Consider the following 15978-nt stretch of genomic DNA (forward strand, 5'->3'; position numbering starts at 1 on the left):
ACTCCTAGAAGGTTAATTTACAGTTTGTGTCTTTGGTAAAGAAGGCAAATGTAATGTTGGCACTTATTTCCAATATTGGAATATAGAAGCAAGGAGATAATGCTGAGCCTTTATATGATATTAGTCAGGCTGCACCTGGAGTATTGCCAACAGTTTTGGGTCCCATATCGCAGAAAGGATGTGTTGTCATTGGAGAAAGTCCAGAAGAGGTTCAAGAGGATGATTCTGGCAATGAAGAGATTAACATATGAGGAGAGTTTGGCAGCTTTGGTCCTGTACTCACTGTAATTTAGAAGAATGCAGGGGGATCTCATTGAAACCTACTGAATGTTGAAAGGACTCAATAGGGTGGATATGGAGAAGATGTTTCCTATGGTTGGCGTATCCAGAACTAGAGGGTACAGGCTCGAAACTGAGGGGCAACCTTTTAGAATGGAGGCAAGGAGGAATTTTTTTTAGCAAGAGTGTAGTGAATCTGTGGAATGTTCTGCCACAGACTGCAGGGGAGCTCAAGTACGTGGGTATATTTAAAGCGGCAGTTGATCTTTTCCTGATCAGTCAGGGCATCAAAGGATATGGCGAGAATGGAGGTGTATGGAGTTGAGTGGGAGCTGGGATCAGCCATGATGAAATGGCAGAACAGATTTGATGGGCTGAATGGCCTAATTCTGCTCCTATTTCTTATGGTCTTATCATTTTATCTGAAAGGCATATGGGTTAATATTTAATTTAATAAAGTTGAATCTAATCTAATCTAACTTCTCCCCTATGTGTGATTGGGTGGAGCATGCTCATTATGCCTGAAGTGCATATTACTGTACTCTGTATCTAACCACATCATTCTTCTAAATTTTTGGAAATAATGTGAACTGCTCAACCTTTCATCAAAGGTAACTCCTCTGTATTGATCATAGACTGCCACCCCTCACTTTCCACTGCCTGTCAAACTAAAAATTACTTCACCCTTTCAAGAAGAGTGGATATGCTATTTGAAAATGGTTCAAAGTTCTGTCATAAACTGCAGTTCATGTTTATGTTCCCCGTTGGCTTCAGTTTTTCTTTATCAGGAAGTATATTCTGATAAAACAATGGAGCTCCACGGTCTCTGTGGACCAATAATTTTTTTATATGTGGATTAATGTTAAAGTTTAACGAACATCTGCATTTCATGTTTTGTCACAGGTTTCTATTCTGCTGAGTAAGTGTCTCCAGAACTAAACCGGCCAGACTTCTATAAAAAGGAGTGTAGATCTACATAACTTTCACTACTGCATCATGTATTTCATCATGCAACTATGGATTCTACTGATGATCTTTCCCACGGTAAGTGTTACTACAATTCTATCTTTAATTTGAAAGAAAATGCCTGAGTAATTGTTAAAATATCAGCTGTAATTGTACTAAGATCATTGTTGAAAATAATTGTTTAGAATGCAAACATATTTACATTTTCATGGACATTGTGTGGTGGGGTTGAACTCTCAGGTTGAGAGACTGACCTTGACAGACTGAACTTTGGAAGAGGAGCGTAATATGTGAAAGCTCTAATTCTTGAGGTGTTTGTGTGAACAACTGAAATGTTGAATGTAGTACGCATTCTTAATTCAGCAATTTTTTCCTTTATCTTGGCATCGCTAATCCACATATATAGTGAAATCAATCTTTCTAAATGCACCATGTCAAAATACCACCTTTAATTGTAACACACACCAAATGCTGGAGGAACTCAGCAGGTCAGGCAGCAACCATGGAAGTGAATAAACAGTCTATGTTTTGGCCAAGACCCTTCTTCAGGACTGGAAAGGAAGGGGGATGATGCAAGAATGAAAAGGTGGGGAGGGGGAGGAGAAGGAGGATTAGCCAGAAGGTCATAGATTATATGAAATAGGAGAAGCAGTAAGCTGGCTAGTTTTCTGTGTCTGATATTCTATTTCATAAGAACAGTTTAAAATAAATAATGCAACACACACAAAATGCTGGAGGAACTCAGCAGTCCTGAAATGTCAATTGTACTTTTTTCCATAGATGTTGCCTGGCCCCCTGAGTTCCCCCAGCATTTTGAGTGTGTTGCTTGGATTTCCAGGATTCACAATTTTTTTCTTGTTTGCGATAAAATAAACAATGATTAACTTGGACTGGAATGTCTGATTAAGTTCATCAGTAGTGTGAAAAACATTTTACACAGCTTGGCAAAGCTTCACTGATCCTTTTGATCTCCTGTTGGTGTTCAGGAACCATTCTAAAGACTGAAATATGTGCCTAGGGGAGGTGATATTCTTGACCCTTCTGCAGAGTGTGATGTATGTGAAAGCCCTTACCCTGCCCATGCCCACCCTCCCTAATTTTTATCTTTGAGTTTTTTCTTGAGGAGTAAGTAAAGGCTCTGCTGAATTCACACCATTTCAATGGTAGAAACCTCTATACTGATATTCAAAATGTTACCTTTATTTTGATTATGAATTTGGAAATAAGCACAATCAATCCCCAAATCAAAATAAATGACAACATTATATATCCCAATTATAATTATAACAAGCAACATTTAAAAATGTGCAGCAGGATATAATAGAGCCAAAGCAAAATCAAATCAAATCAAGTTTAATTATCATTCAATCATATATGGATACAGGCAAATGAGACAGTGTTCCTCTGGGGCCAAGTTGCAGAAACATACAAGCGCATTCGAAATAGTGAGAAAGAGGGAAAAAAAAAAGAAATTTATTGAAGCACATTTTTAGTCCAAAACCCTGAGTAACAAGTCCCGCAAATTGATGGTTCCTGGCAGTCCAGCCTGTAATCCCACCGATCCAACACTTTAGGACCGCACCAACGAGAGAGGCCAGGTACCATGCTAAATGAAAGCCTGAAGCATGAGGCCCAGTCCTCGCTCCAACCGAGGCCACACTGCTGCCTCGCTGCCTGTCTCTCCACCAAGCGAGAGAAACGGGCTTGCAGCCATCTTTCTTTTCTTTTTCAATCTTATTAATTTCAGCATCATAAACATTACAGAAAATAGATACAGAACAATTGAGATTACATTATTGATACATAGTTTATACAAGTATAAAATCAATTGACACACAATTAATGAGCCTCCCAAAAACTCACAAAGTACAAATATAGTATAGTAAAAATATAAAGTGAAAATACAAAAAAAATCAAGAAAATAAAAGAAAAAAATATATACCCCAAAAGAAAAAAAACTAATCTAACCAACTAGAAGAAAACTAAACTAAAGAAAAAAAAGAAAAAGAATGAGCTATTATGATATCTCAGATAAAACCATTAGTGTCATTAACTCCACTCCTCTCCCCGTATATTGAAGTAACAAAATAGAATTGGAAAGGGTCAAATTACATCATGTGAAAGTATTGAATAAATGGTCTCCAAATCTCTCCAAATTTAATAGAAGGGCCATAAATGATGCTTCTAATTTTTTCTAAATTTAAACAAGACATAGTTTGAGAAAACCATTGAAATGTAGTAGGAGGATTGAGGACTGCCCCTGTCTGCAAATGGAGTAGCAGTATTTTTGTGCTACTCTTAGTTTTCTTTCTCTCCCCCTAGTTTAAGCTTTGAATTTAAAAATTTTACTTGCTGATTCTTGAGGGGGATCAATATGTCTATGTCTACAAGAAGTGGGAAGAATTTACCTGAACCTAGTGATAAAGGTAATGGGAAAGGAAAGGTGCAAAAGGAAAGATCTAATGGAATGCCATTGTGGGCTGAAGATATCGTTCAGACACTAAATTCAATTAAGGATCAGAATGGATTGAGGATCCATCGTCTACCTGCTGAACCATGTCTATGCCCACCTGGACAAGCCAGCGAGCACTGTAAGGGTCATGTTTTTTGACTTCTCCAGTGCGTTCAACACCATCCGCCCTGCTCTGCTGGGGGAGAAGCTGACAGCGATGCAGGTGGATGCTTCCCTGGTATCATGGATTCTTGATTACCTAACTGGCAGACCACAGTACGTGTACTTGCAACACTGTGCGTCCGACAGAGTGATCAGAAGCACTGGGGCTCCACAGGGGACTATCTTGTCTCCCTTTCTCTTCACCATTTACACCTCAGACTTCAACTACCGCACAGAGTCTTGTCATCTTCAGAAGTTTTGCGGAGCAGACTCAATGGGCCGAATGGCCTACTTCTGCTCCTTTGTCTTATGGTCTTATGGATTCTGCCATAGTTGGATGCATCAGCAAGGGAGATGAGGTTGAGTACAGGGCTACGGTAGGAAACTTTGTCACATGGTGTGAGCAGAATTATCTGCAGCTTAATGTGAAAAAGACTAAGGAGCTGGTGGTAGACCCGAGGAGAGCTAAGGTACCGGTGAGCCCTGTTTCCATCCAGGGGGTCAGTGTGGACATGGTGGAGGATTACAAATACCTGGGGATACGAATTGACAATAAACTGGACTGGTCTAAGAACACTGAGGCTATCTACAAGAAGGGTCAGAGCCGTCCCTATTTCCTGAGGAGACTGAGGTCCTTTAACATCTGCCGGACGATGCTGAGGATGTTCTACGAGTCTGTGGTTGCCAGTGCTATCATGTTTGTTGTTGTGTGCTGGGGCAGCAGGCTGAGGGTAGCAGGCACCAACAGAATCAACAAACTCATTCGTAAGGCCTGTGATGTTGTGGGGATGGAACTGGACTCTGTCATGGTGGTGTCTGAAAAGAGGATGCTGTCTAAGTTGCATGCTATCTTGGTCAATGTCTCCCATCCACTACATAATGTACTGGGTGAGCACAGGTGTACATTCAGCCAGAGACTCATTCCTCTGAGATGCAGTGCCGAGCATCATAGGAAGACATTCCTGCCTGTGGCCATCAAACTTTACAACTTCTTCCTTGGAGGGTCAGACACCCTGAGCCGATAGGCTGGTCCTGGACTTATTTCATAATTTACTGCCATAATTTACATATTACTATTTAACTATTTATGGTTCTATTACTATTTATTATTTATGGTGCAACTGTAACGAAAACCAATTTCCCCCGAGATCAATAAAGTATGACTATGACTATGACAATGGATCAATTAAAGGCCAGCTGGAAAAGAATACTAATGAAATGAAGTCATTTCTGGGAAAACTTAAAGACCTGGAAACTCAAGTTATTTCACACGAAGAGGAATTGAAGATAACTAAGCAAAAGCTGTCTGAAGCTACAACTTGTTTGGATAGGTATCAAAATAAGATTATAGATCTGGAAACTAGGTCTCGACGAAGGGATATAAGAATTGTTGGGCTGCAGGAAGGAGCTGAAAATGGAGACCTAACGGCTTACTTTGGTAAGCTTTTCCACACTTTATTTCCTACCATTCTATCAAAGTCGCCTGCTATAGGAAGGGCACACAGGGCGTTTATCTCGAAATTGATGGATCCTAGTAAACCAAGATTTGTTCTGGTTTGCTTTCATCACTTTAAAATTAAAGATCAAATCATAAGACAGGCAAGAAAACAGAGTTTTTAGATTTATGGAATCTGAGCTCCGCTTCTACAAAGATTATCCAAGAGAGATAATGGAACAAAGATCAAAATTTGCCCTGGCAATGAAACAAGCATATGATAAAAAACTTTTTCCGTCTCTGAGTACCCGACAAGAATTAAAATTTTCCTGCTAATTCTCCTCCTCGTACTTTTTTTGATCCAAAATCTGCACTGGATTTTGTTCAGACTTTACCTGCCGCTGTCACTGATGCCACTGTTGAATGATCCATTTGAAAGGCTGTTTGGCTATTTGAATATTATTTGCATTTTGGAAATAATATTCAAATAGTATTATTTCCACTTGTATATTTCATCAAGAGACTAATTATGGAAGACGGAGAGTTGTTCTTTATTGCATATTGTTGGTTTTTCTCTCTAAGAGATAACATTATTTTGGTTCTTTCTTGTTTATTAGTCGATGGAATGTAAATACCTTTTTTTGCTGAGACTTTATTGTTTTTTTCACAAGGTCACTCTACATTTTTACTAACTGCGGGGAGGGAAAGAAAACACATACAGAGCAGTCAGCAGCTTTGAATTCTATCGTAGATTGCTTGCCTCTTTCGGGTTTCCGGGTGTGGGTGGGTGGGTTTAGAGTTAGGAGTTTTTTCCTTTTGGGTGGTTCCGGAGTGTGTGTGTTTTTTATTTGGTTGTATTCTTCATCACCGCCATCTTTGATCATCCCGTATTGGTATGTGCTCTGTGCATGTATAAAGTAGAATAAAATTATAGTATGGTGTTCAAACGGATTAATATAATAAGTTGGAATGTACGTGGTTGGAATCATCCTATTAAACGAAGGAAGACTTTTAAAATTATTAACCGATTCCAACCTGATATAATTTTTACTCAAGAGACACATATCAGGGCGGGAGATCAAAATAGATTTTTTAGATGGTGGAATGGTTTGCAATTCCACTCTACTTCTCAGAGTAAAACAAAAGATGTGTCTATTTTCATTAAACATAATGTATTTATTCAAGAGGATATTGAATCAGATTCTAATGGTAGATTTTTAATTGATAAAGGAACAATCTGTAACAGAAAAGTTGTTTTGGTTAATTTGTATGGTCCTAACTTAGATGATCCTTTTTTTTAAAAAAAGTATTTGCTTTACTGCATGACTTAAATGAATATATGCTCATAATGGGTGGGGATTTTAATTGCTGTTTAAATCCTATGATTGATAAGAGCTCAACCAATCAGCGACTTCCAAATCGATCCGCATCATTTATTAATTCCTTTTTGATTGATTTTGGGTTGATTGATTTGTGGAGGTATCTTCATCCCGATAATAGAGAATATTCTTTCTTCCCACATGTTTATAAAAAATATTCGAGGATCGATTATATTATAATCGATCCCCGCTTCTTGCCTAGCGTTAAAACTTGTGAATATGACACTATTGCTATATCTGATCATGCGCCTCTGAGTTTGTCTTTTGAATTTGATGATGTCATTCTTGCCACCTTGGCACATGTCTCAGACATTATTGCAAAACTCTGACTTTGTCAGTTTCATTGAAACCCAGATAAAAGAATTTTTTTCTTTTTAATGATATAGGGAGTATGTCTAAATTGGTTATATGGGATACATTTAAAGCATTTTTACATGGTCAGATTATTTCTTATTCAGCTAAACTTAAAAAACAAACTAAAGCAGAATTAGATAGAATTTCAAAACAAATTAAAGATTTAGATAATATTTATGCAATTTCCCCCAATACTGATTTATTTAAACAAAGGGTGGAACTTCAATCACAATATAACTTGTTATTAACTCATCCCATTGAAGGTTATTTGCTTAAGTTAAAGAGCCAATTTTATATATCTGGAGATAAAAATAATAAACTGTCTGCATCTCAATTAAAAATGGCTGCAGCCAAAAGGCAAATCATGAAAATTCGTAGGAAAGATGGTACCTTATCTCAGGAATATGAAGAAATTAATAAGATTTTTCAAGATTTTTATGCTGAGCTATATAAATCTCAATGTCTGTTAGATTCCTCTAAAATGAATGCTTTTTTACAAAAGATTGTTTTTCCTAAAATCTTGGCTGACGATCAAAAAACTCTCGATGCTCAAATTACTGAAGCCGAAATTCATAAAGCTATTTTTTCAATGCAATCTGGTAAGTCCCCAGGACCTGATGGCTATCCTGTAGAATTTTATAAAAAATTTGGAAAGTTGCTCTCTCCGTATATGTCGGAAATGTTTAAGGATTCTTTTGTGAAAGGTGACTTACCCTCTACTTTTTATGAGGCTTCTATTTCTTTAATTCTTAAAAAAGATAAAGATCCTACTGACTGTGCTTCATCTAGACCTGTTTCATTACTGAATGTTGATGCTAAGATTTTGTCAAAGATAATGGCCAATCGGTTGGAGAATATTTTGGGTAAAATTATTTGTAAAGATCAAACAGGCTTTATAAAGGATCGCTATTCTTTTTCAAATGTTCGGAGACTATTTAACATTATATATTCATCCTCTTCTAAAAATCCACAATGTGTTGTACCTTTGGATGCTGAAAAAGCGTTTGACTGAGTCAAATGGAAATATTTATTCAATGTTTTAGAGAAATTTGGCTTTGGTGTTAATTTTAATAATTGGATTAAAATGATATATAAAGCCCCTATTGCTACTGTTGTCACTAACAATCGTAGGTCTCCTTTTTTTCAGCTTTCACGGGGGACAAGGCAAGGCTGTCCATTAAGTCCTTTGTTGTTTAATTTAATATTAGAACCCCTTGCTATTGCTCTTCATGAGGCTAAAAATATCCATGGGATCTTTGTGAATGAGACCATGCATAAGGTCTCTCTTTATGCTGATGATTTATTGGTTTATATAACTAACCCTGACAAATCCATTCCTGCTGTGCTAAAATTATTTAATGAATTTGGAGGTTTTTCAGGATATAAAATAAATTCTGGTAAAAATGAATTGTTTCCTTTAAATGATTCTGTCTGTATATATGATAATACTCCTTTTAAAGTTTCAGACTCTTTTAGATATTTAGGTATTATAATTACTAAAAAAATAAGGATCTTTATAAAGCTGATTTTGTTCCCTTAGTAGACTCTATGAAGTATTTATTTAGTAGATGGAGTACATTTTCACTTGTTGGTCATATTCATATAGTTAAAATTATGATTTTACTGAATTTTTTATTTATTTAGTAGATGGAGTACATTTTCACTTGTTGGCCGTATTCATATAGTTAAAATGATGATTTTACTGAAATTTTTATTTTTATCTCAGAATATTCCTGTTTTTTTGACTAGGGAGTTTTTTGATTGGATTGATTCTATTATTTTATCTTTTATTTGGAATAATAAAAGACCAAGAATTAGTAAATGTCATTTACAAAAATTGAAAAAGGATGGAGGTCTTGCATTGCCTAATTTTAGAATGTATTATTGGGCTGTTTATGTGCGATATATGTCTTTTTGGTTATACTGGGTTGATAAGAGTGATCGGCCAATTTGGGTAGATCTGGTACTGAAAGTTGTAAAACAGTTTTATTTAACCTCATTATTGGGAGCTCCTTTACCTATGCAATTAGGTAAAGTTGTTAATTTAAACCTATATCCTGTGATGAAGTACTCTTTACAAATTTGGCTCCAGTTTCGCAATTTTTTTAATCTTAAAAAATTTAAACTTTGTAGTTTAATTTACCAAAATTACTTTTTTAAGCCTTCTTTGAGTGATCCATTTTTTTTACTTTGGAAAAATAAAGGTATTAATTCTTTTTTGGATTTATTTAAAGAAGATAGATTGATGTCTTTTGAACAATTAATTGATAAATATTCTCTTTCATACTCACACTTTCTGCAATGCCTTCAAGTTAGATATTTTTACAATAATATTTAAGTAATTTTCCTTACATATTGGAGGCTGACCTGTTAGATACTATTATGAGTATGAATCCTTTGATTAAGGGTTCTATTGGAAGAATTTATAATTTATTATTACAATGGGATAAGCATCCTTTATCTAAGATTAAACAGGATTGGGAAAAGGAATTTAATTTGACTTTTTTGACGGAGGATTGGATGCGGATATTGAAGTTGGTTAACTCTTCAATTTGTGCTAGCCATTCATTGATTCAACTTAAAATTGTACATCCTTATCATTTGACAAAGGAGAGACTTTCTAAAATCTTTCCTTATGTTGATAGTCATTGTGATAGATGTAAAACTGAGATAGCTATACTGACACATATGTTTTGGTCTTGTTTTGGAACAGTTCTGGAAGTTGGTTTTCTCAACAATTTCTAAAGGACTTAAAATTAATTTACAACCTACATGGTACTTCTGTGTTTGACCAACACGTTATTGCATTTGTTACATTGAGGGCCATTTTGTTGCAGTGGAAGGATACATCAGCTCCCACATAGTCACAACGGTGCTCTTAAGTTATGCCATGTCTTAGTTTGGAGAAAATTAGAAGTCGAACCTTTGAACCTTTATTTGATTTTGAGAAAAGATGGGGCTCATTTGCTCGTTATTATTATTTGAGTTAATTGATATAATTTTTCCACGATCTAACTGTAAGGTTTTTTAGTACATTTTCTTTTCTTGCTGGCGGTTTGATGTTTATTTTTAGAAGCTTTTTGTATGACACATGACTCCGGGGTTGTATACCTAATGGGTTCTTTTTTTTTCTCACTTTTCTGCTTAGTAGATTTTTTTTTTGTTACCACAAAATTTTTTTTCAATCTTTAAGATAATGTTTTTTTTTGAGGCATTGTAAGTGTTGTTACTTCGATGTACTCATGTTATTTTTCCTGTATAAAACAATAAAAAGATTTGAAAAGAAGAAGGTAGGAGGATTGATCTCTTTCCAATTCAATAATATGGATCTTCTAGCCATTAGTGTAACAAAAGCAATCATCTGATAAGCTGAAGAGGTCAGAGGACATTGGTCTATCATTGGTAAACCAAAGATTGCAGTAATAGGATGAGGTTGTAGATCTATATTCAAAACAGTTGAAATAATATCAAAGATGTCATCCCAATATTTCTTCAGGCAAGGGCATGACCAAAACATATGAGTTAATGAAGCTATCTCAGAACGGCATCCATCACATATAGGATTTATATGAGAGTAATAACGAGCTAATTTATCCTTGGACATGTGAGCCCTGTGTACAGGTGTCCCCCGCCTTTCGAACGTTCGCTTTACGAAACCTCACTGTTACGAAAGACCTACATTAGTTCCCTGTTTTTGCTAACAGAAGGTGTTTTCACTGTTACAAAAAAAGGCAGCATGCGGAAAAAGCAGCGTGCGATAAAAGGCAGTGCGCGCCCCGAGCAGCCGCTCTCCCCTGGATTTGGAACTGCATTCTAGCCGGCATTGCTTAAACACGTGCCTGTGAGCAGCAGTTAGCAAGATGAGTTCTAAGGTATCGGAAAAGCCTGAAAGAGCTCGTAAGGGTGTTACACTTAGCGTAAAACTAGACGTAATTAAGTGTTTCAATCGTGGTGAACGAAGTAAGGACGAAGTGAGTTTGGCTTGTGGAAGTTGGCGAAGATGATGTTGAAGAGGTTTTGGCATCTCATGACTAAGAACTGATAGATGAAGAGCTGATGCAATTGGAAGAGGAAAGGATAACAATCAAAACCGAATGCAGTAGCGAACGGACCGAAAGTGAAGTCGTCCAGGAACTCAACGTGAAGCAACTGTGTGAGATTTTTGCTGCAATGATAAAGTACGACTGTAATTTTGAAAGGGTACGTCAATTTAGGGCATATTTGCAGAATGGTTTGAGTGCTTACAAGGAACTGTATGATCTTAAAATGTGCGAGGCTAAGCAGTCAAGCAAGCCTTCCACATCAGCCACAGCAGACGATGAACCTTGACCTTCGACATCGAGGCAGGCAGACATAGAAGAAGATGACCTGCCTGCCCTGATGGAAACAGATGACGAGATGACACCCCAGTGTCCCACCACCCCAACCTCCGGGCCACGGACAGATACCGATCCGCGAAGAATGCAGCGGTAGCCAGGACGCACCCAGCACATCTTTAAGAAAAAAAGCTGAAATAAACAAGCTAATTAATTAGGTGCTGCCCGGCATGTAAATGTCGGCCCAGATCAGAGGTGATTGCCGATTGCGTTCCCTCTGATCTGGGCTGACATTTACATGCTGGGCGACACCTAATTAATTAGCTTGTTTGTTTCGGCTTTTTTCTTAAAGATGTGCTGGGTGCGTCCCGGCTACCGCTGTACCCCTGCATGCTTCGCGGATTGGTATCTTTGGTATCTATCTGTTGCCCGGAGGGTGGGGCCACTGCATCACCCCATCCTCCGACGACTCAGCCTAACACACCATCATCAGTGTGCTCGGCGCTGTTCCAATTCCGGTAAGTGATTCTACACTGTACATACATTATTTCTACTTTATACCGGCTGTGTATTTTTACGTGTTATTTGGTATGATTTGGCAGCTTCATAGCTTAATGGTTACTGGAGAGCGCTTGCACCGTGTTTTTGCCAACAGCGCTTGCACCATGTTTCTGCCGAGAGCGCTTGTGTGAGATTTTTGCTACGGAGGATAGTGCAGCAATGATTGTGGAAAAGTATTTCTACTTTATATAGGCTGTGTATTCATCATATCATTCCTGCTTTTACTATATGTTACTGTTATTTTAGGTTTTATGTGTTGTTTGGCATGATTTGGTAGGTTATTTTTGGGTCTGCGAACGCTCACAAATTTTTCCCGTATAAATAAATGGTAATTGCTTCTTCGCTTTATGACATTCCGGCTTATGAACCACTTCATAGGAATGCTCTAACTTCGGATGGCGGGGGAAACCTGTACTACTTTAAACTGTATCAACATATGTTTAGCACAAATAGAAGAAGAATTAACTAACTGAAATTTTTTTTGCCATTTCTCTGTAGATAAAGTAAGCTTAAGTTCCCTTTCCCAGTCGTTCTTAATTGTATTTGATACATCTGGATTTATTTTCATAATCGTATTATAAATAATTGCTACTGAACCGTTCTGAAAAGGATTTAAATCTAAAATTTTATCCATTATATCCGTTGAATATGAAATTGGAAAGGTAATAAGAACAGTATTTAAAAAGTTTCTAATCTGTAAATATCTAAAGAAATGGGATCTAGGTAAATTATATTTATTAGATAATTGTTCAAAAGACATGAAACAATTATCCAAAAATAGATCAGAAAATCATATTATACTTTTTGTTTTCCAGACTAGATAGGCTTGGTCCAAAAAAGAGGGTTGAAAAAGAAAATTGGATAGAATAGGGCTTGCTAAAATAAATTGATTCAATCCAAAAATTTTTCGAAACTGAAACCATATTCACAGAGTATATTTAGCTATCGGGTTATCCATTTGTTTATCCAATTTAGAAAAATCAAAGGGCAGTGGGGTCCCTAAAATAGAGCCCAATGAAAACCCTGAAACAAATTTACATTCAAGATTAACCTATTGTGGACTTGAAACTGTGTCTAAATTCCATATCCAGAATTTTAAATAACGAATATTAATTGCCCAATAATAAAATCTAAAGTTTGGCAATGCTAAACCGCCCTCCTTTTTGGGCTTCTGTAAGTATCTTTTACCTAGTCTAGGATTTTTATTCTGCCATATGTATGAAGAAATTTTTGAATCAACAATATCAAAAAGGATTTCGGGATAAAAATTGGCAATGCTTGAAATAAATATAAAAACTTAGGTAAAATAATCATCTTGACAGCGTTGATCCAATCAATTAATGACAAAGACATTGGTGACTATTTGGTAAACAAACATTTAATCTGATCAAATAAAGGTAAAAAATTAGCCTTCAATAAATCCTTATGCTCCTTGGTAATTTTTACTCCTAAGTAAATGAAGTAATCAGTAACTAATCTAAATGGTAAGCATTTATAATTTGGAACCTGTATATATAACGGAAAAAGTTCACTCTTACTAAGATTCAGCTTGTAGCAAGAAAAATTACTAAACTTAGCCAACAGAGATAAAATTGCAGGAATGGATTTCTCTGGGTCAGAAATATAAAATAATAAATCATCTGCATGTAATGATGTAAGGGGTTTCTTTTTTTATGTCACTGTGTAGTCTAATTAAAATGGCTTTTTTGTTATGTTATAATTGAAAGGGCTTCTTTGTTATGTTAACTGCTGAGAAAGTCCTTCCCGCTACCAGTCTGTTTTGGATTATCTATTGATCAGAGGACGAATGAACCAATTGCGATAGTTGTTATGCTTTTGGTGTGTCTGAAGATATTGTATGCATGGGGTTTTGGGGCAGAAGGCGGGAGAGAGAGACAGAGGATGGACCAGGTGCTGTGAGTCCACTAACGGGGTCGGACCCCGAGCGGGGCGTTCGGCAAGGAGAGGAGACAGAGACAGACTCATGTGGAGCGTCTGGTCGACCACCGTTGTTGGTCCCAGGTGGCCAGTGGAGGTGGTCCGAGGGGTCGCAGGGTGAGGAAGAAGGGTCCTGAGCTCCAACTGTTTGTGCATGAAGAGATCGAACTTTGATAAGTGTGGTGTCTTTTATTTTCCTTTTATATTTTATTCTCTATTAATTATATAGTTCCAGTAATATCTATAAACGGTAAATCATTATTGTATCTAGTGTATTGTCTGTTATTTAGGTGGGGTGGGGCACATCACACAGCATCCACACAAACTAATTACCCAGTTTGGCGGGGCCGAGGGCTGTTTCCCTAGATGACAGCGAGCTGAGCGACCCTAAGGCTGGCCAGGGGGACTACAATGATAACTTATGTATCTCATTCCCACGAATAAGACCAAAAATATTTGGTGAATCTCTGATAGCAATTGCTGAAGGTTCTAAAGCAAATTCGGATAATAAAGGACTTAAGGGACAACCCTGCCTAGTACCACGAAATAATCGAAAAAGGGGAGATCTTTGATTATTAGTAAAAACTGAAGCTAGAGGAGTATGATACATCAATTTAATTCAGGATATAAATATCGGAGTGAAATTAAACTTTTCAAGCGTACTGAATAAATATGGCCATTCAACTCTGTCAAAGGCTTTCTCAGCATCTAATGAAATGACATACTCTGGAGTTCTAAGTGAAGGAGTATAAACAATATTCATTAATCTCCTAATATTGAAAGATGAATAACAATTTCTAATAAATCCGGTTTGATCCGCAGAAATAATTTGAAGTAATACCTTTTCTAACCTAGATGCTAATATTTTAGAAAAAATCTTAGAATCTACATTGAATAAGGATATCGGTCTAGATGATGCACATTCAGTAGGATCCTTTTTTTTAAATTAGGGAAATAGAGGCTCCATAAAATGATTGTGGTAGTTTACCTATACTAACAGCATCTTTAAAAACTCTGCACAACCAAGGGGAAAGAATAGAAGAGGAAGACTTAAAAAATTCTACTGTATAGCCATCTGGACCAGGTGATTTGCCAGAATTCATTGAAGAAATAGCACCCTTTATTTCTTCATCTGTAATAGGTGTTTCTAATCTTAAACATTCTTTGGGCGTCAATTTCGGAAAGTTCAGTTTCCTTAAAAAGTCATACATCTCATTGGGATCATGAGGGAATTCTGACTGATATAAAAATGTATAAAATTCTTGAAAATATTTATTTATTTCAACATGATCAACTGTCAATGTATCATCAGGTTTACGAATCTTATTAATTTGATGTTTAACCGAAGCTATTTTTAATTGATTAGCTAATAATTTACCAGATTTATCACTGTATATATAAAACGCACTTCTTGTTTTCATTAGTTGGTTTTCAATTGACGATGTTAAGATGCTCCATTTGAAGTTCAGTTCTCTGTAAAGCTCCTCATTAGGAGCAGTAGCATATTTTTTTATCAATATCTTTAATCTTATCAATCAACACAAGTATTTCATTCTTAATACGTTTTTTCAATCCAGCAGAGTAGGAAATAATCTGACCGTGGATATATGCTTTAAAAGTGTCCCATATGACCCCACTGGAGATTTCATCCGTAGCATTAGTTAAAAAACAGAAGTCAATCTGATCCTTAATGAATTTTACAACATCCGAATCTAGAAGCAAATTAGAATTAAAACACCATTGTCTAGTATTAGAAGATATGTCCATTAACTTGATAGAGAGATTCAATGGTGCATGATCAGAAATGGCGATAATGTCATAATTACAGTCAATCACGGATGGAATTAAACGAGAGTCTATAAAAAATAGTCAATCCTAGAATAAGACTGATGTACATGTGAGAAAATGAAAATTCCTTATCCTTAGGATGTGGAAATCTCCAGATCTCTGAGATTCTGGAATCAATCAGAAACGAGTTGATAAGAGTAACCGACTTGTTCAGTAAAGCCTGAGTCGATATAGATTTATCCATCGAGGGATTTAAACAATAATTAAAGTCACCACCCATTATCATTATATAATCACTTAAATTAGGAAAGGAGGTAAATAATTGCCTGATAAATTCAGGGTAATCCA

General features: G+C 36.4%; 1 protein-coding gene across 1 annotated transcript in view; it reads left to right on the forward strand.

Moving 5' to 3' along the window:
* The first annotated feature begins 1206 nt into the window (after positions 1–1206).
* The window catches only part of LOC140208283 (cadherin-like protein 26), a 94108-nt gene continuing 79336 nt past the window's right edge, over positions 1207–15978 (forward strand). The window contains exon 1 of the mRNA XM_072276869.1: positions 1207–1323. Coding sequence (XP_072132970.1) covers positions 1276–1323 — 48 coding nt within the window. The 5' untranslated portion in view covers positions 1207–1275. The remainder of the gene's footprint in view (positions 1324–15978) is intronic.

The sequence above is a fragment of the Mobula birostris genome, chromosome 2, assembly GCF_030028105.1.
Source record: "Mobula birostris isolate sMobBir1 chromosome 2, sMobBir1.hap1, whole genome shotgun sequence".
NCBI lineage: Eukaryota > Metazoa > Chordata > Chondrichthyes > Myliobatiformes > Myliobatidae > Mobula > Mobula birostris.